A 24,434-nucleotide genomic window follows, 5' to 3' on the forward strand; every position below is an offset into this window, starting at 1 on the left:
ATGCATACCACTGCAATAACCATGTTTATATCACTCAAACAAACGCAAGAACGGTAGAATTAAAAAAGGGTTCAGATGAATATTTAACACTGCCATTCAGAGCTATTATATGGATATTGGCTAATGAGGGCTAATTACTGACACCTTATAATTGTATTCAATCTGTTGCTTGCACTACTTGAAGCACAAAGTGTTTGTACTTAAATCGTGGAAGAGAATTGATAGTTTCATATTCTCGTCTCCGAGTTTTCAACCTTTTTTCTCCCCCACTTTTTAATGTCTTTTTTTAGAGTTCTCACATGTTCGATGTCGTTTGTTGGACACTTTTACTAGTCTTCAAGTCTTTACAAACTTTTACATGAGCAAACACTTAATTACATTCCAGTTATACTGTAAGGCTGTACATAAAGAAGTTCTATTGACAAGTAGAAGTACCTATTGGCAAGTCGGACATATGGTCACATTGACAAGTGGAACAAGACTTGTTTTGTTTTGGACATTAATAAATAACCATTTCACAACATATGCTCTCAGTTTTGTATGTTACAACTTAGTGAAATTATTAATCAGATACGGCTTGATTGGTTAATTTTAATTGCAACATATCTTGCAGTTGTTTTCTTTTCAAACATCTGTTATAGCATCCCATTAGTGAGGGCTTGCAATTCTGAGGTAACTGGTTGAATCCCATTCTAGCCAGGTTTCTTATGCTCTCTCCAAATTTGATTATAATTTCCCCCATTTTTTCATTTATCCATTGGTCATCGACTTTTCATAACATGCTGCAAAAGATTTGGTCTCAAATTAATCTCCAATTACAAACTTATCATATGTGTTGATACATACAGATCCAAATACCCCCTCCCCTTTTTTCCCCTCCCCCACCCTTTTAGTTCCAAACTAAAATCTTGCCTTTGGAAAAATCTGGGTTTTTTTTTGGTATGTATTTATTTTTTGCAAAATGGTAGTGTGCTCTGCATTGAAATGATAGCGTGCTCCACAACATTGATGCATCTTTAATTTACCTATTACATGTAGTCTTTCTGGCTGATGTTGCTTTTGTAAAAGAAATTATTACAAAAAAAGAACAAAAATTATTACAAAAAAAACATTGTCTTGAAAACATGTTTGTAAAACAAACCATTTCTTTGGAAGACAGACATTTCTACATTTCTCAAGCAAAATTTATCCGTTTTCCCTTATCCAAATAGTTTCAAATTCGATCAAATGATTCCCCCCACCCCCCCAAAAAAAAAATTAACATTTTTTGTAGTGCATGGCCACAAAGATTGAAGATATCAAAAATTGTTATACTTTTTTCATTGTTGTTACTATTAATTAGTGAATTATGATTTTCTTTGTATATAAGAGTTTTATCTTCTTTTTTTATCTTATTTGTGTAGTTTCATCTTCACGACCTTGTAGCAAAATAATGCCAAATATACCATGTCACATATCAAATCATCCAATTCACACAAACCGGGCAAAAAAAAATGTTTATCTTGTACTTGATGTGTACTTATTCACAGTTTGTGATGAAATATTTATCTGATTAAATTACTTTTTCTGAAAAGAAGAAAAAAAAATCAGATTATTCTGAACTTGTTTTGTTTTGGTGTTTTGTCTGTCATTCAGTAATTTTCAAGAATATTTCATATTTTTCCCCCTGCTGGACAGTTGTTGGTATTCAATTGACAGTTTTATTGATATAAGTTTATTCATATAATACCAGGTTAGTCCAATGTGGGAATTATACAAAAGTTAAGATGCTTAAATTCTTATCACAACCTTTATCCCAGATATATATCCTTCCAAGAGTCTCTCCCCCCCCCCCCCCAAAAAAAAAAAAAATTAAATACAAGTAATCTTTCCTAACTCAAATCACCCCCTCCAAAACTTCAAGACAACATGATAACTAAGGACAAATACAAATTTTGGGCTGGTAAATAGGAAACATGTATTTCGCTCATTTCTTTCTACTCCAAGAGTAAAAATAAGCTTTCTATAAATTGTCAAATTCTGCTAAAGTAAATTAGCAATGTCATCATAAACTTGAAAATCAACTATTTTGAAACAGGTGAAGCACTGATAGGAATGTACAATGAACAGAAAACATGGTAGAAAATCGTACAATTTCAAAAGGCAATTTGTTTTTGCCCAATAACGAAACTGAATTTCTACCCCAAAACAAAGATTTTAACAGTAAATTTTTGTTGACAAATAATGGAAGTGAACTACTGATGTAGCCATAACTGTTGAAGCTCTGTGAAGGCGTTTTACTGTAAAATCAGATGAAATTTACTTTATGAACACTATAGCAATTTCACAGTTAAGTCTCCATAATTTCTTTGAAATTTCCCTTTTAATAAGAACTGATGGCCTAATAATTAAACCCAATTCAAAGGAAATAATTACAGACTGTTTTCTAGACTATTCATGCAAAAGTACAATACCATTCGAGACTGGCCATAAAAACTTTTAGGTCTGCAAAAAAAAAAACACCACAATTTTGATAATTGCAGTTTTGGAATAATTATCTTCAAGATATTCACACAGCCGTGAGCGTATCTTGTATTCCAAATATTATCATACTCACACAAGTTGGTCAAGGCAAAATTTGGGTACCAGCAAGCAATGTTTTCTTGTGCTTATTTTATTTTAAATAATTCCTTGTTAGTTTACTATAGAGCTAAAACCTTTTTGTTCTTTTCTTCCCCTTCTTTTTTTATTGAGAATAACAAAATGTTTTCTTTTTTAAATATTATGATCAACACTACCTTCCAGCAGAAATATCAACATGAGCAATATGTTTCTCATCTGGATAGCATTTTAAAAATTTCTCAGATATATAAAGCCAGTTTAATAGAAAGTATTAAACATCTGGTTTCTTTTGTGTATTACACCAACAGGTATTAAAGCTACTACTATTCCTAATGATGCTGACCGTAAACAGAACCCTATTTTATTATGGTTTTCTTCCATTACTAACCACTGAGAAAACACAGGTGAATCAAACTATTCTTTAAAGCTAATGAACAAAAGAAATTACTGGTAAAAGACCAATGTAATACAAAATCACTTTGGAGTCAATTTCTTTACAAAATGTACACAATGGAAGTTTTTTTTTTTTTTTAAAAGAACACATTCTGGCAAGACAATCCATATACTGACCATCTACATATTAATAATATTACTCGTCAAAATTGGCAGGCGGAAGAAAACATTTAAAAACAGGGGGCAATATTCATAAACATGTTCCATAAAATATGTTCACTTTTGTCAACAGTTGTTAATGGGTGCTGCATAATGAAAAGTAATTTATATACTCTAAAACAGTCTACAATTGACAGTAAACATCCAGAAAGGTTGCTTGCCTTTTATTACCTCAAACAATTTTCTTTTTCTAACCGACCAAAATTTGGGGATGATATATTAAATGGCATTACTTTCAAACTTGAGTAGTGGATTGCAAGCACCATCACATGATCAAAGACAGCCAATGGGAAAAGGCTGATTTATGGGAGCTGTTTTTCGAATCCAACTATGAAAAGGGTGAATTGAATAGTTGTCACACATGTCAATCTGTTTCCATTACTTCCAACTCACATTTTAATTTTGTTTGCAAATATTTTGGGCGAATTATTACTTGATCAGCTTGCTCTAAAGATCAATGACTGTGATGTCAATATCAAACATGGATAATCACTAAATAGTTTTCAAACTTTCCCCAATTGGCCCCCCCCCCCCCTCCTTACTTAGGGATTGCTGCAAACATGTTCTTCAAAACCACTGGAGATCCTGTTGAATACTATTAAGAACCAATTTTACTATTTCCTTTTATATGTGACAAAGAATCAACAGTCATTCATGTGAAATATTCCTGACTGATCACTTTTAGGCCAACCAAATAAGCAAAGAAATGTAGTGAATAAATGATTAAACCTTTCATAGAGATTTCCCCCGTAAATAGGATACTACCATATAGGTCCCACAATAAATGACAGAAACGCACACCACAAAAGAGATATTACCCATTGAAAACTCAACTGCATGAAACAAAGAAAAAAAATAACATAAATAAACAATTTATCTGTTTAAGAAAAAAAAAACATGAATACCAGATTTTCACAAAAAACTTTTGACAAGGTATCAAACTGATTATAAACTTCTTTAACAAAAAAAATCTTCTATAGGTGAAAAAACTATTAACTTTGATATTGTTTCATAATCTGAATAGAATTAATTTCAACATTTTAATACAAGAATCAACATCTCCGACCGATCAGTCTCTGTTTGATGTCCCAGACCATACAGGTGCAACTTTCGCAGTTAATTATTGCCCATGTTGGTGCCCGATCTCATTATCATCAGGTGAACGTGTGGGCTCAGCATGTCATATTTACCATGCGCAAATATGAAACCATGAAAAATATCGCAGGTGCAGGTCAATAGGTAGCTAACTAATTTACATTATTCATAACTGAATATCTGAATACATTTTCACTAATTAACGGCAAATAATCAAGATTATACAACACCTAATTGTATTCTGGTCATTTGATTGGTCAATTGCTCGTCGATTTCATGCAAAATCCGCTCTATTTCACTCTATGAAATAGAACCATGGGTTATACTTTTTTGGTAGCACTTTTTTCAATGGTAAGAGAGCAGAGAAACCTGTCTGTTCAAAACAATCTGTTGCATGAGTGCATTTTACCCATCTTAATATAATATGTTGTATAAAACAAATAATGAATGGTTTCCATTAGTGCAAATATTTAATTCGTTGAAAGATGTAATTTGTTCCATTCAACTCGGCAGCGCCTCGTTGAATGGAACATTCCATCTTTCAACTCATGAAATATTTGCACTATTGCACTCATAACCATTCATTATTTGTATACTGTTTTATGAAAGCATGGACAGAGCACCCGTAAAGTGAATATTCATGAAAACAATTTGAATGTTGAATTCGTAGATTTTTCACTTAGAGATGAAATATCATGCAATATACTCTCTATTATTTTTCATGAATATTCCCAAGTATATCTATGCATATTAATTTATTTTTGGTAACTGAAGACAATCAGGTAGTACGTTTCTTAAATCTGGGAAATGACCCCACGTGACATTTCCTTTCATACCAAGATCGATAAATGGATGACATTCTCAACAACAGTGTGAAGCCGACAGTGCAGTACAGATTGTTACGATTTACATAATAGCAAAGGATGTTTAATATACATACATATTTCATCAAAATAATGTAACTTCCCAAATTTTAAGGTACCATATCGAAAGAATAATGCTGACAGGGTGTCATAGGACACAAGGTTTTATGCTGTGCAGTTTCACAGGATAGAAATTGCTGGTCTGCAGAGACAATCTCTATTATCTGAAACAGATTCATCTTTATAGTGAAGCAGGATTCTACAAGTACTGTAGCATTTCTCTGTGATGGTGTCAGCACATTTGATATACAATGATTTCATTCAGTTTACTGTAGTCTACTGGATTTTACAAAGGCTAAATCTACATGTCTTTATCTTCAATGTTGCATTTGAAGAAAAAATTATTTCATTCAGTTTACTGTAGTCTACTGGATTTTTACAAAGGCTTAATGTACACATCTTAATCTTCAATGTTGCAGTGCTTTTTTATTATCATTATTATCATTATTTATTTACTTACTCTTTTTGGGTCTTTATCCATGTAATACAAGATTTAACTAAAGAAGTTTTTTAATCCTCTAATGTTACTTTTGTTTCGATCTTGCTGCTGTTTACAATTCATGCTTGCAGGAATAACCTCTACAGATTGAAACACATTAGTATTGCACATTCCTATTTAACTAGTCTTACAGTACTGTACTGTACAGTCTTACAGTACTGTACATACTGAACCCTGCAATGGCTACTTCAATTCAGAACCTACCGTTGCACCCAACGGTAGGTAGGTAGGTGGTGTTGGGGAGAGGAGAAGGGAGGGGAGAAGGAAGGGAGGGAGGAAGGAAGGGAGGGGAGAAGGAAGGGAGAGGAGAAGGAAGGGAGGGAGCAGGGGAGGAGGGATGCATGTGAAGATGCTGAGACACAAATAAACACACCTACATCTCTTTACGGCGTACCTCGTAGGAGGACATGAACAGTAGTTGAACTAAAGAAGTGCAGAAAATTGAATACGATTTCAACGACAGATTCTTGCCTTTGGTCCAGTTAATGATTATAGGAGGATCACTGAAGCAAACTTAAATACTTGATATTGGTCACAAGGGAAATTTGCAGCATTCTGTATTTTCCATTTTTATGTCGAGGCCTGCTATTGGGAGGTTGCATGGTGATAACACATAAGCAGGACGACTTTTATAGTCTAAGTTTTAAAAAAAAACTTCAAACACAGCATTAACATGTTTTTGTTCGTTTTAAGACAACAAGTGTCACTTGGAATTTTTTCACAACATGAGACACCTAAACCAACAGATACGGCACTGAACGTGAAAGGTCATTGAAAAAGTTTAACTGGTAACCGTCTGGTAACCGTCTGGTAACCGTCAGGAATGAATAAATGAATATAAAAAGTGCTAATAAACAAGTTATATCTTTGAATATGTTAGTAATGTTTACTTTTGGTAGCTAAAAACGACTGAGATGCCTATTGTTTACACTGGGGGCGATCACCAACACCTCAACTTGAAATTGAGGGATTTTTACATAAAAAGCTGAAATCTTCAGTTACTTAGTCAATTGTTTTTATATTTTTTTTTCAATTTTCATATCATCCAATGATCCACACATAACACATAGTGACCAATCAGCTATGCCCACTAATGGTACAAACATGCGATCAATATAGGTTCACTTTCACCTCCATTAAATAGTTTTGGTTTTTTTTTTATTTTCTATCTTGGTCAGTCTCTCTTGACCCTTTGACCCTTAAAGTTCTTTTCTGTATACACCCATCCAAACTCTGCTCAACTTTCCAAAGCTGTCATTGCTAATGTGAGTTAATCTCTCTCTCTGTCGGTTTACAAGAAGGTCCACGTGAGCGTCTAATATGTCGGTGGCTGGTACTGCGGTGTCTTTTCCGACATGCCCCCCTCGGAGAATGGTGGCTGCTGATAGTTGTCACGAGGGGGTTGTGCGACATCACTAGGATATGGGTTGGCTGGTGGGATATTCGGAACGCTGGACTCAAAGCTAGGAGCAAACGCTGTCTCTGATCCTTGCCTATATCTAAAGAAGGCCATCACAGCAAGACCACCCTGAAAAATGAAATGAAAAGAAGGCAAAATTTTCATAAATGTATGCGACTGATTTATTGCTACTGGGGTTGAGTGAGATAGCTAGGAGATGGGTTGGCTGGTGGGATATTCGGAACTCTGGACTCAAAGCTAGGAGCAAACGCTGTCTCTGATCCTTGCCTATATCTAAAGAAGGCCATCACAGCAAGACCACCCTGAAAAATTAAATGAAAAGAACGCCATAATCATAAATTTATGCGACGGATTTTATGCTATTGGAATTTCTTCCCGCCATGAGATTTTGTTTGACCTATCAAGGCAGCATGAGAGGAATTTAGTGTTCAAACACTTTGACATTAATGTAACAAACTATAAAGGCATTTTACACAATATTTTATGCTTGTGCATTTGTTGTGGATGACACCACCACAAGTCAGAACTGGAGTTACAAGAAACTCTTTATTATTAAAATACACTACATTAGTATCCACATAACTGTTACAGTATGCTGCTGGCTTGGTGAGAATATGTGGGCTACTCATATTTTATTGGCTACATTTACTACAGTTCCTAGTCAATATACCATTCACTCTGTATTGTGTTACAGATACTGGCATATACATGGCACAGATCCAGCTTATATTCCCACACGATTCCATTCTGCAAGTTTTGTTTGCAATCTAACATATCATGTCATGTTTACCTAACTTAACATACAGTAAGCACGAAACTATACCACTTATATATATCTACAATCGAGAACCTCCCCGTGCTTTTCAAAACTGAAGAATCCAACACAGGTGCCCTGGTCTGCTACGCTATCTAAACATACCTAGTGACATTGTGCATATGTGTGTATCAATTGAAGCAGCACAATATAAATTAAATCATTTTTACCTGGTAGTGAAAAGGCTACAGTGTAATTATTGAGCTAATTGTAGCTTCTTTTCTTGAGCAAAAATACAAAAATTGCACGGTGTTATGAAAAGGAGAATAATGCATTACTTGCTGCAGGGGTAACTCTGGTGGTGGAAGCTGATAATTTGAATGATACATCCAGTTACCTTCAAATGTACTACAGTAGCAGAGGCTTTTACATATCGACTGGCCATGTGAATTTACGACTTCAATTAAAATGATTTTCGAGGGGTAATTTATCTCCTGTCCTCGAAACTTTGATCGATCTCGTCCCGAGGTCTTTATAATGATAGCATTTCAAGATCTAAACGGTAGAAATCGTTTTACTTAGCACCCTGGAAAGAAATAACATTGGGAAGTTTGGGAGGAGGGAGGGGGGTTCAAAGTTATCTTAGAGAACACGATCGGTGAGGAAGAAACGACTGGTTCGATCACAGAGGCTGATAACTTAAAGCAAGAGATGGTTACGATGTAGTTGATAACAATGGCAGACCGATGAAGTAAGTGTGTAGATGTGTGTGTGTGTGAATGGATTAGATCATCGAGGGTGACCTACAAACATAAAGTGGGTCGCAAAGTCCCTGGTGGGGTTGCAGGATTTTTCCAGACATTGGAAGAACACATTGATGTCCAAATTTTTGCCAACATCCACAGTCCAAGCTAGCTTTGATGCATTCAGAGCATAGAATGATGGACTCTTGTGGATCCTGGCTGGAAGTGCCTGGGTTGTGAGTTTAAAACAATCCACCTTTCACGAGGGACAACTAACATCTACACCTTAACATTTAATACCTAATGAAAAACCAACTTTTTCAGAATTTCCAGGCTTCTGACAATATTGGCATAGGAGTACTCAAGTATATTCATCACAGAATTGCTTAAACCACAACAATAAAATTGTAACATTAATACAAAACTGCAGGGCCCAATCATGAAATATGAAGGTTTGGAATGACATGAAAGTGGGCGATGTCTCAGATGTGGGATAAGGTGTGGTATTGCTGAAACATTACCAAATTAATACATTAGGTTAGGTAGATGGGAGAGTGAAATAATAAAATAAAATCGGGTACCATAAGAGAGGAGTGACGCAAAATCAGTGCCAAGTGAAATTTGGTATCTATAGACTTCCCTCCTATGACCATCCCCTAGCAATATCACTCCTTTTCTCTCCTCCTCCACCCTCCCCCACCCCCCACACACACATTCTCTTGTTAGGGTTCTACTATGCTATATGCTTCTAACTATATTTCCTTCGGCCATGCATGCCAAACTAGAAGATATTGATTTGTACTGAAATTTAACTGAAGTGCACTGCATATATCCCTGCTGCCCATACACAGGAATGTTCAGTGTCCTGAATGCAATTAGTGACTCTGATTGGCTGCCACTCTCCCAGCCGAGGGATAAATTCAATTTGTTTCGTTTTTTTTTTTTCATTTCGCGAGTGTGTCCCTCTGCGGCCGATGGATGAAATCAGACCACTGAGTGAAAATGCGTTAAAGCGGCGCGCAGTGTGAACGGCTACGAGAGACGGAAAATATCGGACGAGAGAACGTGCCTGTCAGGATTGAAATATATTAAGAATATTAATGAAAAGAGGTCAAGGATATGACAGGATGTACTGCAGAGGCTGTTATGTCTATCTATTTGCTCTCTCTATTTCCACATGCAAACTTTACATCTTAAAACATAACTTAGGATAGATATTATTATTGGAGTAAAGTTTTGTAGCTGGAACAAAAGTCCTTTATCTGGGCGATATGGAAAATAATTAAGTCTCCAAAGACCTACAAAATAAATAGCAAGTGTGTACAAGCGGTACGGTCATGTGGATCTTCAAACAAGTCTGTTAGGTTGTGGGATAGTTCCTCATTCCCCACCCTCACCTATCACACTCCCCCCCCTCCTTCTTCCCTTCAGAGCAAAAATAGCAGCAAAAACCCTTTATTTTAGTGCAAGGCATGACATCTAGCCATGGCACAGAGGGTTCTACTCAGCCTGGTCTTTCCCTACAGATAGCCATTAGTACGCCCTTCCTCATCGCCCTACTTCCCCCGACCCTCCCTACCGACACTCTCATCAATTGTAAAGACGAGCATGCTTTGATCGATTGATGTTTAATATAAACACTGGTTGTCTTGCAAGCATTCCATAGAAGTCAATTCTGGTTGTTAGAAATGAAAAGTTTTCCTATAACTTTCTAATAAACTGATAATGACTATTAAATACAATAAAATCAGCCAATTGGGCAGACATGAGGCATGATTGAATATGGCCTGAAGGATGGCCAAGGACAATACTAGGAGACAACACTGGAATTGAATGTAAGTGGGCAGAACACTTAAACTGTCACAAAACTCACTGCTATAAGCTTCACTTTATATTTCAACCATACCCTATGCTATGAAATAAAACACCCACAAAAGATTCACATGTGGGTTCATGAACAACCCTCCCTCCCCCCGCCTTGCACCCACAAAAGAGAAACTAATAATGTAAAATTAAATGAAAAATACACATAAACAATGTAAACTGCATCTCCACTTTTCTGGCATTTACACTGTAATTAAAGATACCCCGACACATTTCCTACCAAAGTTTAGTGGATTCAATTGTTTGAGGAAAGTGAAATCAAAGGATTATAAATCCTCCCTCAAATCTGTCGTTAAATTTTTTTTTTCAACCACTGCTGAATGTTGAAAGTCATTGAATTCTTAAAGGGAATCATAAAAAGAATTCTCTGGTTTAATAATTTGTCCACTATCTCTCACACGGGAGTATCACAGCTCACGATACAGCACACTTCTTGCAAACTATTATCCTGTATGTACGTAGACTCATGAAGCTCTTTTATAAATTAAAGCCAAGACTTGGTTTGGCTATATATATATACATATATATAAAAAAATACAAAAACTCAACTGAGGTAATTAATTAGATTGTGTGTGCATGGGTGGGATTGAAACCGTTCTACGACGAGGCAGCAGCATTTGCCGATATGCACTTTAATTTATTAGCCCTCTCAGTCTCTTATCTCTTATTAAGAGCAATGAGAGAACCGGCTGATGATCGACTGCGACAGTAACGCAGCGCCTAATGGAATTTGCCCATTGCCCAGTTTTTTTTTTTTTGCCGGCTCGATCTCGGAAGAGGAACGGTTTAGTTTGGTGTGGCTGTGATACCAATTGCATCATCACGCACAAACAGGTATATACATAGGACAAACGGGGAAAGAAGAAAAAAATGGGTTGGACCAACACCGAGGTACTAAATAGAAATTTTACTAAAGATATGAGAATTAAACAGCCAACAGATATAGCTTTCAAGCTTGTATAGCTTTCAAGCAAAACTTTAAAACTCTTCTTCAGTATGCGTCCACGAAGTGATGGCGGGAGACCCTTTGATGAGGACTTAATATAGTGTAATTATAAACAAAATTAGGCTTGTTTTCTGGATGACAGAATTTAATAACGGATTAAAAGGATGAATTTAGGCAGAATTTTAATCTTGATATGTCATACTCCAAGAATTATGAAATATTTGAGGGCAAGTAATATTTCTATAGCTACTCCCGTTTCAATCTTTGAAAAATATATATATATATATATACTCAATCTCTGGAATGCCCCTTTAAGGCTTAAGAGATGGTGACGTAGGTTCCTCAGTGTTGGCTATAGCACTTGTGTAGCACTTGTAAAAGTTAGCACAGCATTTTGTGATGCGATACCAGATAAATATTTTCTCTGAGAAACTCTTTACTTCATAATGAGGATCAAATCTGACAGCAGCTTAGCTTGGCTGCTTTCCTCACCCTGATCATTCCCCCCCCCCCCCAGTATAGTGGTCCATCCCCTCCAGGTTTTACACCCACGTTTGTATCATTTTCTTTGCTAAAGAATAAAAAAATCAACTTCATATTTACTACAACTTACCCAAGTAAATATTGAGAAAAAACTAAATGCTATTGCTGTTCCTATTTTGCCTCCGCCATGAGGTATCTCGATTGTTGTTTTTTTCCACGATGCTACGTTTATACAAAATGCCAGAAACCAGAAGAACACCCAGGCAGCTGAAAAGAACAAAGTTTGCATAGTAGTTATCATGAGTCGAGGAGACCAGTTAGAGAAAAGGTGATTAATCAAATAACCAACTTAGGGATGTTCTCAGGAGCATGCAAAGTGAAACTTACAGATATTATAAACAAAAGCTATTCCAAGATGCACAGGTAGGTTTTGCACAGGTACTGTAGGTGGTGTACATAAACAAAAGTATTCCACGATCTAAGATACAGTATTGCAGACTCGTTTAGACGTTGATGATCTTAACGATATTCAGTCTTCCTCGTGGAAACCTTGCTCAGATTTCATCCTGGTATCGGTATTTGCTGTAAGACCAAGGAGGAGCTTGACCGGTTGGTTAAAATGCGGTACGCTTGGCTGTTATTGCCACTTTAGGATGAGCCCTTGTACGTCTACGATATGAAGGATGGTTTCGCTAACACCTTGCAAAACGATGTCTAAAATGCAATACTGTCTGGCTACTTAGTTCACGATTCAATGTGACCTGTATCGTAATTAAGTTTGGCTATTTTAAAGTCGTAACGTTTGCTTAAAATAAAATTACACCTTCACCGTTTCTATGAACGTTTAGAGATATCATCATGACGACCCTATAGAGGGGAAGAACTCACCTGAAAATCCCATATCGGCCATGACAGCATACTTTCTATGGTTGACATTGCTCCAGTTATCAAAGACAGCATCGACAGCGAGGAACACCATGGTCTCTAAGAATGCCATGACTCCGATGAAGACCAGGAAACCGCACGGCCCGGTCCCATCTTTTAGGACACACTGGGTTTTGCCATTCAATTTGTAATGAGCTCCAGCTGCTAGGCATGAGAACTGGATCAATGCAAATAACTGAAGATAAAAAAAAAAAAACTTGAGTAATGTTCAGTTTAAAAGTGAAATTGGGGGGAAAGAAACAGAAAGAAAATGAGCAGAAAAATGAAACAGACACTTGGAAGGGTAAAATAACAGACCAGGAATGATGTGGAGGCTCCTACAGTACTGTATATTGCATAAGATATTAGAACTGTCATGTTAGACATTTAAAGGTTGAATAACCATTTCATAATTTTGACCTCCATATCTCGTAACTACTCATTCTTGTTACTGGAAGCAATACGTGATAGGTATTACTATCGATGTACGAGATATAGTACTGTACATATATAAATATATATGTGGCATTTCACCCCTCCCTCTCCCCCCACCCCCCCCAACCATTAAAACCTTTAAAAAATTAGCTTTCGTACTCCACAGAAGCACACTGAGTACTAACAAATATTTTAAGTCACACTACGTGCTCACAACCTACAATAAGATTACGATGCGCAACACTGCCCAACACAAAATGAAGTTTATTTTTTTGGAAGCCAAACTTTGGAGCATTAAGTAAAATGCCCCCCATTTTGACCTTTGAGCTTTAATTTGTCAACATCCTACAAGACAAATAATAATATAATGATAAAAATGTAATTGAAATAATTTTGTTTACGGCTGCAAAAAGAACCATACAGTAACTTCTGCCTACAAACAAACTGTTCGAAAGATCTCAAGATAAATGTACAGTACAAAATGGAGAAAAATGAGCCGCTGTGGTGAACATGCACTCATACTCCTGGCAAGAGAATCGGATTAAGTCAACATTCACACTATTAAATTTAACCATGGGTACTGTGTTGAAAACACCCCCGCCCCCCCCCCCCCCCCGGGCCACCCAGCCCCTTACCACCAAAAAATGTTAACCAAAATGTTATTCTAGATATATAGGAAAATACAGGTGTACTGTGAAGATACTAGGTACTATATACTGTCCACTGAAAGGAAGGATAATGCAAATACATGGAATATAACTTCTCTGATATTTTACATTTGAATGTACGTAGTTGCAGGCACTCTGCCCAATTTTTTCGTGACCTGTGAGAGAATTTTCAAAACCTGATTATTGATTGGGTTCGCAGAACTTTATGACCATCTTAAACATGAAATTTATCCACACTGTAGGAAGTTTGTATAGTGGCCTATCCACCTACAAATAGCATGGAAAATGTAGGCACTGCAGGCAAAACAAATGACCCCTGACTGGTTTGGAACTTTGGTTGCCCATGAAGAATGATACTGCACTGTACTTGAACTTTACTTTACTATACTGTAATGTACCATGTACAATGACACTGTAAGGCTTAAAGGGTGTTAAGACTTGCGCACAAAGAAACGTCTCATGCCGGTAATCTGACCTAGTTTCGAATGAGGTGTAATAGAAGTGTTAGACACCACCATCGATCCCAGAAAATACACACACAGCTTGCTACCGTCGGTAATTTGATACTAGTGTACAGTCAATACATAAAGCTACGGTCAATACCCACAACACAGTGTACAAAGCAGCGATGGACATATCAGGTCCAGCTAATGATAACAAGGTATCACGTTTCATTACTGTCTGCATTTTGTAGCGACAAGAAGAAAACGTGATTTGCAAGTAACGGAAAGTTAACTTTTTCAGAGCGCGGCACGCGGTTTTTGGCGAGTCTTCAATGCCTTTAAGTTTCCACAAACACATTTCTCTCTCTCCAACCTATACCTAGTCCAACTTGGTACATTTGTTCCAGCACTGCACTCCATTGACCCCTTAATTCACCATGTTTACACAAGCTGTGTACATTCCAAAGGTTTTTTTTGTTACGCACTGCATGTATTATACCGTACAATACATTTTACATACATACTTTTACCCTGTGCAAAATGTACTGTAAAGCACTTGATAATGTACAGTAAAGTGGGTAATTTTGAGCTGATTTTGTTAAATGTGCATTATTCCGACCAAGTCATTTAATGGTAACACATGATTAAATATTTGATACAAGAAAGTTTGCATAAGACTTTTACTGAGCTTTTAAAAGTAATCAAACAACTCTGTTGGAACAGGGAGTTGTTATGGAACAACTCCCTGGTTGAAACAGCATAATATTTAGTTTTAATAATTACCAAGTGCAATGAAGCCAACAGAAGCCCATTTGAACCCCTTTCCATGTGATGATCATGTCATGAAGGACCACCGGCTTTATAAACCAAGCCTTCTCTTTTCAATGAGATATTCTGATTGTACTGCAGGGCAAGTTTACTTTTTGTACATATTGGGCTGTCCGTTGTTATTTGGCTACATTTTTCCGGACAACAAGATTTGCTGTTCGGACAACTGAAAAGGCAGACCAAAAGACTCTATACAGTTACACTGCACATTATATATTCAAACTAAAACTAAAAATGAAGGACCTCGTTTAAAACAGAAGTTCGCACTAACTGAAAGCGTCGCATGATGCAAAGCCCATTTTACAGAGACTAGAGAGCCAGCCCGCTGCACTTTAAGAAATTGATCATAAAATCAATATAAACGATGTGTCGTGTTCGCAATGATAGCTGGGTGTGGGCATACAGTAAATCAATGAAGCTGCCTCCTATCACCTAACCTGCCGCCCGGCAGTCAGCATAGCGGTGCATTAACCAAACTGAATGTATCCAGGCTAAAATTGCAATTTATAAACTGGAAACTTAATTTAAAAGATTGCAAAGAAATTCTGCACAGAGAGAGAGAGTAAAGTGAAAAGGGAAATAAATGTAGAAAAAGCGACAACAAATCTCAATGCCGCCCCCCCCTCCCCCAAAAAAAGGGAATTATTATATTTTGCTTGTGATAATGTATTGCATCTTGAAATACAGTCATTAAAACGTTGATATATATCTTAAGGCAAAAAATACAGTACACGTACAGTAGTACAGTAAATGTGTTTTGTAATTTCAGTTTCATAACTTATAGTAGGCACAGCTGCAATAACGATTTTCGGTTGCAAAGTTGCAAGACTTACAAAAATATAAATTGGAGAGATACGAATGACCAATTGCAAGATGCCTTTCAAATTTGAATGCATATACACATATACAATAACCAAAAAATAAAACTGTCACAATTTATAATTGTTATAAATGCTATCAACAATCAAATCTCATTAACAGGTATATCCCTGGTGACAGGATGTTTTAGAACCTTGTTTTTAATGCACAATTTTGCCACACCCTCTTCGAGTTACATTGTGTGGCCTTCGGCATTGCAACCAACATGAATTCATACGATACAAAACAAAAGAAAACATGACAGAAGCTACGCAACCCATCCATCACTATTGATTAGTGTGATATAGCCTCTAGATGAGTTATGATGAATAACTTCCACCAAACAACCGAGAAACATTCTATTCCATTTGGGAGATTCAAAGATTTCATTCCCCTTTTCCCCTATAAACAACAGTATTTTAATTTAACATCATTGAGCAAAAAGTTTGTGCTTCAAGCAATTTTTGAGGGGGAGGGGGTCTTCATTTATTACAATGTTTATTTTATGGAGATGAGATTGCAGATGCTGAGTCTAAAATATTGAATCTCTTAGCATGACTCCCAATGATGACATTTGTTTCAGCATCGACACTGTTTTTAAAACATTCTACATCAAAAATATGAAAAGGAAAACGAGGAGAAAGTAAATACAGTAGTTTCCAGATCCAAGTGGCAGAATGACATCAAAAATTAACAAAACGACAGCTCTCCAGACATGATTTGAAGCCAGAATATCTACCAAATAGAACAAGAATTTTCCTTGCTGTTTGTTGGGGATGGAAGTTGTACCTCACAATGATATCAATCATATACACCCAAGATGATGGATAGGTTGTGTCTCCTTTAATATCCTTCTTCTAGAACAAATTAAATGCTGTGGTTAACACAGGATTAGATTAGAATAAAATTTTGATACGAAATCTTATAAATCTCAAAAACTGTTGTCTGTTTGTGAGCAGAGCTCTGAAAGAAAGCTGAGAGTCACAAGATGTCAATGATGCACACTGCAACTGGATGCTTTTTTTTTTTTTTTTTTGGAGCTAAAACTAAATCTTGAGTTTCACAATGCCACCAAAATGACTGCAAGCTCTCTACAGTATTGTACTAACACTGTAGAGAACATTAATTCAGTTCCATGCTATTACAGCTTTTCACACTGGGTGACATCACATGAAGCATTACATATTTTTTACCTTTACTCAGTTTACTGTGTAATTTAGCTTAATAACTTCAAATGTGTTTGTTTTAGTCAGACTTTGCAATCTGGACTTGCAATTGATCATGCATCACACTTAAGTGCTACAGTATGTGTGCCACAGTATGTACAGATGTGCCACAGTATGTACAGATGTGCCACAGTATGTACAGATGTGCCACAGTATGTACAGATGTGCCACAGTATGTACAGATGTGCCACAGTATGTACAGATGTGCCACAGTATGTACAGATGTGCCACAGTATGTACAGATGGGAAAAAAAAGACCCTTACAATTTAGTTAAAGGAATTGTCTGGTGAAAGATTTTGATAAACTGTCCTCATAGTTCTTACTTTTCTCTTTCTAACCATTCGATGATTTCTTCAGATTATAGAAATCTGGTTTTCAAATTTACCACCTTTCTCACCAAAGGCACCGTTTATTCGAACGCATCAATCTGGTGAATGACGTAATGCAGGCAAGTAGGCAAAAAGAGCGACTTGAATTTAGCACTCCCATTTCCACAACAAATACACTTTCACATGTACACGCACTGGTGATTGCCTATTATTGTCTCAAGTTTTAAATCGCCTGATCTCTGCCAATACCGCAGGCCAAAATTTTGGCAAGAAGAAATACGATCTCCACGATTGCGTGATCTGATTATTTACAACACGATAGAACTTTACGTAAAAGATTTTGTTTAGGACAGTGGAGATTGCAAAAATGAGGCTTTAACTGTACAGTGTCAGTCAACACAGAAAGAAACGCCTCTGTATTCCTCTGCAATTGCATGGTCTACATATACAGTATATGGGCCAAAGCCAAAATTGGTCATCCTCAAATCCCAAAAGTAAAGTTATTTCTGTGGGAGAAATTTATTTTGGGCTCATGGCAGTACTAATTTTCACTTCAGAATAAAAAGAAAAAAACCTGAAAAATTTCGTTATCAGTGACATAGAGGTCGTTGAAATCTAATAAGATGCGCACTAGGTGCGAGGGACGGAATTTAGTCTTATTGACCTAGCTGAAAATAAGGATGGGTGAGGTAAATTTGGTTTCTGTAATTTGATGTTCATCTCTAGTGCAAATTATTCATTGGAAAAGTTTTGAATTTTTTTTCAATAAAAATGAAGAAAAATAGGAAAAAACGGTTCAAAATTCCGTCCCTCGCATTTTTTGACACAATTTTTTTTTTTTGAGAGAGAGGAAATAGTACAGTATGCATAAAAATCTGCAAATTATCAACTATCAGTGACTTAAACATCTGTAGTGATGAAAGAAACTGAACAAAAATATGAATGGTGCATTATGGGTAATCAACATTTTCGCGAGGGACGGAATTCAGTGCGAGGGACGGAATTCTGTTACAGTTTGGTGCTACACGTCTGTAGTCCTAATCTGTTGCTAATAGAAATAGTTGGCAGAACACATTGTACACTGTTTGTGCATGGTACGCTGAAGGTGAGGAAGGTGAAGTGCAAAACCTTCTGTGTCATCAGTGATTACATGTCACATGACAAGTTCTAAGCTTTGCACTTCAATAAAGCTATCATTGAAAAGGTCCAACAATTTGTCCAAATCTGGATTAGAGGTTCAATTTTGGTCCGATGGCTGTGCTAGTTTAAATCAAAATATTGCTTTTACTTCCTTGCCACCCAGTACCCATGTGACATTCCAATAACATGGAGTTATTTTGAATCTCACCATGGGAAGGGCCCAGTAGATGGGGGTGGGGGGAAAGATAAAATCAAGTGTGTACTGTGATGTCAAAGCAGGTAAAACTTCTCATCACTAGTGCCAAGCAGTTTGCAGAATATGCCAACATAGAGTGAATGCAACAGATACATTCTATGTAGCTGCATATGGCATAACCGTGCCTAGGCTTCTATGCCAGACAAGGTACCTGAAGTACCAGGTACACACAAGGTCCATTTTATTGACCGTACATGCAGTAATGGTAAGAGCAAACTGACTTTCTTCCTACAGAGTCAGTTTTGTGAACCAGTTGAAGAGATGCTCAGGGAGCAGTTGTATGACTTAAATGATGGAGTTGAAAGTCAGGTAGTCGTGAGCTATGATCAGGAACCAGATCCTAATCTGAATAAAGTGGAAAACAGTGGTCAGGTTGAGTAGAATGGGGATCAAGATCAAATTGGTAGTCAGCTGGTTAACAATGATCAGTTACCATGGAAAGTGGTGGGTGGGTGATAGTTGAGTATAATGGTCAGTTGTATCCAGGAGAGGTGGACAACATAATTGTCAGTAATTCACAGGTTAATGCCATGGCAAAAACAGGGAAGTATTGGAAGTGGCCAGAGGCAAAAGACCTACTGTGGTATTCAAGGGATATGGTGAAAGGAAATATAGCCCCTGTTCTCCCTGTATGCTGAACCAGAGACCATTATTTGTGTAATGAATTGTAAGCATTCATATCAATTCGTTGCACTATGGTGAGCTGTTTGTTGATTTCCAAATCTACATCATATCCAAGAGTTTGACATGTTAATGTTCCAATTTATATTGAATTGCATTGAACCATTGATGTATGTTGTGTACAATAGTTCATTTTTCTTGTTAATGACAACTTAATGAGTTAACGTCATGATGGGGGAAGAAGTTTTTAACTCTTTCATATGCTGTTTGGATCCGAATCTAAGCAGAGTTTTGTTAATGAATATGTGAATTGTCAATTTGAATTACAATGGTGACTTTGTTTCCTTGTATAAAGTATAAATGTTGAATTTGTACAGTAAATTAGTTTCAGTTTCCAAATTTAAAAATTATATATTGTCCCACACTGTTGTATACACCTACAATATAAAGGTGGAAAATAGATTTAGTATTTGTGTTTGGTTTAAGATTCCTCATTTCGGGGAAGTGGTGGATGGAGGTGACTTAATTATTATTCACCAAGGCATTTGAGTGGTGAGTGATGGAATGAATTTCAATTTTGATTCCAATTTACCTACATTTCACCAATCATCCCATCACCACCCCTTCACCCCCATCTGTTCCTTGAATGTGTGTTCATTAATTGGATTGTGTAATTTGTGATAATATTCCCACTGCTTGTGGGAGCTTGGCAATGACAAACAGAATTTACAACAGCTTTTTCTCTAATTAATCAACATAAACAGCAATTCCGTCCCTCGCATTCCGTCCCTCGCGCTGACTTTTTTTGTGAAATTAAAGCGTAACCTAATTTAGCTATGAGATTTTTAAAACACATTTCAGTTAATATCAGAAGAGTAATTGATCTTGTTATAAATGGTATGATTGGATATAGATTCCTCCTAAATTTGATAATAATACGTCAAATGTTTGGAGTGCATGCACACCCAGTTTTTATCATTCCGTCCCTCGCGCCAATTAATGTTCGTTGCTATGGCAACATGTTAAATTTTGAAAATGTTTCAATTGTTTTATTATGTTGTATGTTACTCTCTTTATTTAACCTACTACTAGATTTTTCATATTTCACTACTGTTGAGCTGGAATATATGGAAACGTTTATCAAATTCCGTCCCTCGCACTTACGGAGGTTTTGGCTTTGGCCCATATAGGAAATTAGGAACATGACATACTTTACAGTACTGTACTGTACCATACATGTAATCCCAGTAAGAGTTACTGCACAGTACTACAGGTTTAAGTTCAGATAACATTAGGAAAATGCAACAACACAAATTATGCAAGGTTTAAAGAGTGTTCAAGAAATGTTGGTAAGTCTAACAATCAATATGGGACATTAGAATTTCTTCCAACACTACTAGAAATCTGTGGAAAAGATCACGCCTTGGAATATTTATCAAGACACTGAATGGGTTAGTCATTACAGAGAGCTGAAACAGATACTATATATACAGTAGATTGCAATCCAATGGAATGTGGCTATGCTGGGATCCAAAAGATTATTCAAGAGGCTTAAACTCCAGAAATTGTTTTTTATGCTGGCAGGCTATTGACTGTTACAATATTTACTATATTGCACAAAGATGCATTCTGTGGACACATTGAGGGGGGGGGGGGGGCAGAAATTTTATTAACTAGTGAGAATGTTCAACATTCTTGAGTTGTGTTGACTAGGATACTACAGTACAGATTGTATGATTTCAGTCATGAAATATATACACTACGTGTACTAGAGTTAAATGGTTAATTTGGTAAAAACAACACTATTTTACTATCCTACATACAGTAATATACTGTACTGTATGTACCCAGAATCGCATGAGGTGTTCAAAGTGGTTGCAGTGCAAGGGTATGCATAGAAATGGTTGAAGACAAAAAAATATCATCAGGTTAGGGATTTATCAATTTTACATATTTAGTACACAGAAAATGCTTAATGCTTGAGGCAGTCAAAATTGCTTTCCATTCCCATATACTTTGGTGGTATGAGGAGATACTGTACTGTACAATAGACTGACTGAAGGTGTCAAAAGGTTACCAGGTCACTCTAGACATGGTAGAGCCAGAGTACAGATGCTACGAGGAGACAAGTAAGCCATGAAGTCCCAATGCAGAGCATACTGTAGTTACCAGCCATTACTGTATGCAGAGCTCAACTTCTTGGTTTCCAGTGTGGATGCTATTCTCAGTTGGCCTATTATTGCTCAAATTATTGTGATATTAGTTGGCATTAGAACAAGAAAATACATACATGTTAGCTGGGACTTTATCTACTACAGGTTTCTCCGTAACTCTTAAAATTTAAGGGCGAAGAACTAAGCTACAAAATGACAAACTTTTTTCTTTTTTTTTCAACTTGGTACAGTCTTAGAATTCTTGAAGATTGTATTCCCAAACAGTCCACATGTCAAGTAACTAAACTCAATGAATTGATTACCACAGTTTTTCTGAAATATTTTGTCCTATGTATGACAATAAGTTAACCTCTCATTCATTATCTTTGTAGTCATACTATATGTTAAATATATTTTAGAGGAAGTTGCAAATAAATACTGAAAACGTTTGTTTTTTAAAGAAATTTACACTGAACTTGGCGATCGGGTTATCGTACCCCGGTTGATAGACTACATACCCCACAAACCAGCATACTCTATGTAGTAATACAGTATGCCTAATGATAGAAACAGGTACTATACTGCAGTAGAACTTACACAAGTTCAAATCGTAACGCAGTATTTCTTTAACGAACAATCTCAATGGGTGTTCATTGTGTAGAAACAGTTCCCTACTGTAGATGCACTTGCAATATATACAAGGTTTTAATGTACACATGCAGCATGCAACTCATAGAGATTATAGACTACACAAAGAAAACTTATCCTTTCTGTAACAGAATTGTTTCCTTTTGTTTCTAAAAAATTGATGGGATACTTATATCTACATCGTATGTCTACAAATATTGTTCATTCCATTTCCTGCCAACCATCCCCAAAATGCTGACATTATTGTGCTAGATTCCTTCTCAACTCAACTTAAACCATGACAATTGTTTCGCACACACTAAAGTATGCATGGAAACTCCCCCAAACTAAAGCACATGGATAAAACAACTGCTAACTGAACAACAAATTGCAAATTGAGCAAGAACATTGACAAAGGCAAAAAAAGTTGAAAAGCAGACCAGATTTATCATAAGTTTTTTAATGATGCAAGTAATAGAAACACTGTGAATTTAGAGATGTATTTAGCCATGTGCAACTTAAATGAGTGACAATGCATTATTACCACTCAACTTACTGTAGCACCTTTTCTGAAACACATTAGTAAATATTCTACGATCCCGATTACTTTGTTAGGAATCATGCATGTAGGCCTAGAGATGATACATTTTGGCATTATTTGTTTCATTTGTGTGAATCTTATGGAATGCACTTGTCCGTCCAACCTCAAAGGGAAATTTGACCGTCTAAAAGAAGACCAGACGAACGTTAAAAGTACCTACGTGGATCAACACATACTGCTAGTGTTAGCCTTATTTTATGGCCTTTGCATAAATAAGCATGTCATCAATTCATGCCTATTAATTAAATACTTCGTTTTCTATGAACATATTTGAACACATCTTGCTGTGATAACACTGCTGTAATATAGTAATTAACCATTTTTTCAGCCATTCGTATGCATTTTTACATGCAGTGTGATATGATGAGCTTTCTCACATTTTTTGTATTTTCCATTTTCTTAGCAATGTACGGAACTGGTTTAGTTTCAAAACCTGGTGTTAGTTACAAATACAAGGCTATTATTTAGGCCCCTACTTTAGTTACACAACTAGGCCTAGTTACAGTTCAGTACTAGGCCTATCACCATGCCGGCTATAGCCATTAGGTCTAAAAAGCAAAATCAAACCAACCTAACAAACATAGGATATGGGGATATGCAAAGCTCAATGTATACAATTGTCTCTGAGTCGCTGAGATTTGATCAAGGAGGCGATCGAAATTCAGCATCAGCTTAAGTTAGAGAGTGTACTGTAACTGTAAGTAAGCCTAACTTTGTAACTGTGCCGCCTAACTTAGGCTAACTGTAACAACGTTCGACATTATGCTACAGCCTAACGTTACGCCGGAATAACCTTGTTATGCATCCTACTTAAAAATGTTAGGATACTTACCCAACAGACCATTCGCAAAATTACTTGAGGTTTCTGCACATAAACAATGGGATCAAAACGCTTCCCAGAAGCCTTCCCCGCACCGTAAGCACCACCTGTGCCGACTCTAGCATCCATGTTAAATTAAACGTGTGTTTCACAAAGAAACGGTTTATTTCAGCGATAATGTGTGAAGTAGCCTAGTTCCTTGCCGATACTCGTATGGCCTACGTTACAAACAGACAAGTTTGATGAGGCGATGTTTTCTGTATGATCTCACTGTGTACGGCACTACACCTTAGAAGAAGTTCGAGGGAAGTGTGTTGTATATGTTCAGGTCAAGATGGGGTCAACATTATATTAGAGGTCGGTAGATAAACTTCAGGGCATAGAATGGGAAATCCTCAATGTGACAGGGGTTGGGTGGGGGGGGGGGGCTGATCGAGCAGCTCCTGCAAGTTGGCAAAAACTGAAATAAAGCACATTAGTAAATGGTTGAGGATAAAGTAGAATTACAGAAGACAAGCAAATAATTATCAGACTGGAAGCGTAA

The 24,434-nt window shown here is 36.6% G+C and overlaps 1 protein-coding gene across 2 annotated transcripts; it reads right to left on the reverse strand.

Annotated features, from left to right (window-relative positions):
- Positions 1-708: 708 nt before the first annotated feature.
- LOC139960482 (synaptogyrin-1-like) lies at positions 709-24,166 on the reverse strand. Of its 2 annotated transcripts, none has more exons than XM_071958864.1 (4): positions 23,903-24,166; positions 12,849-13,080; positions 12,091-12,227; positions 709-7,258 (listed from the first exon to the last, which is right to left on the reverse strand). In XM_071958864.1, the coding sequence occupies exons 1-4, from the start codon at positions 24,017-24,019 to the stop codon at positions 7,046-7,048; spliced, it is 699 nt and encodes a 232-aa protein (XP_071814965.1). In that variant the 5' UTR covers positions 24,020-24,166; the 3' UTR covers positions 709-7,045. The 2 variants fall into 2 exon arrangements, with proteins under 2 accessions (XP_071814965.1, XP_071814966.1); XM_071958865.1 differs by lacking the exon at positions 709-7,258 and adding an exon at positions 7,277-7,452 and having other exon boundaries at positions 23,903-24,165.
- Between the last annotated feature and the right edge of the window lie 268 nt (positions 24,167-24,434).

The sequence above is a fragment of the Apostichopus japonicus genome, chromosome 19 (genome assembly GCF_037975245.1).
Source record: "Apostichopus japonicus isolate 1M-3 chromosome 19, ASM3797524v1, whole genome shotgun sequence".
Lineage (NCBI taxonomy): Eukaryota > Metazoa > Echinodermata > Holothuroidea > Aspidochirotida > Stichopodidae > Apostichopus > Apostichopus japonicus.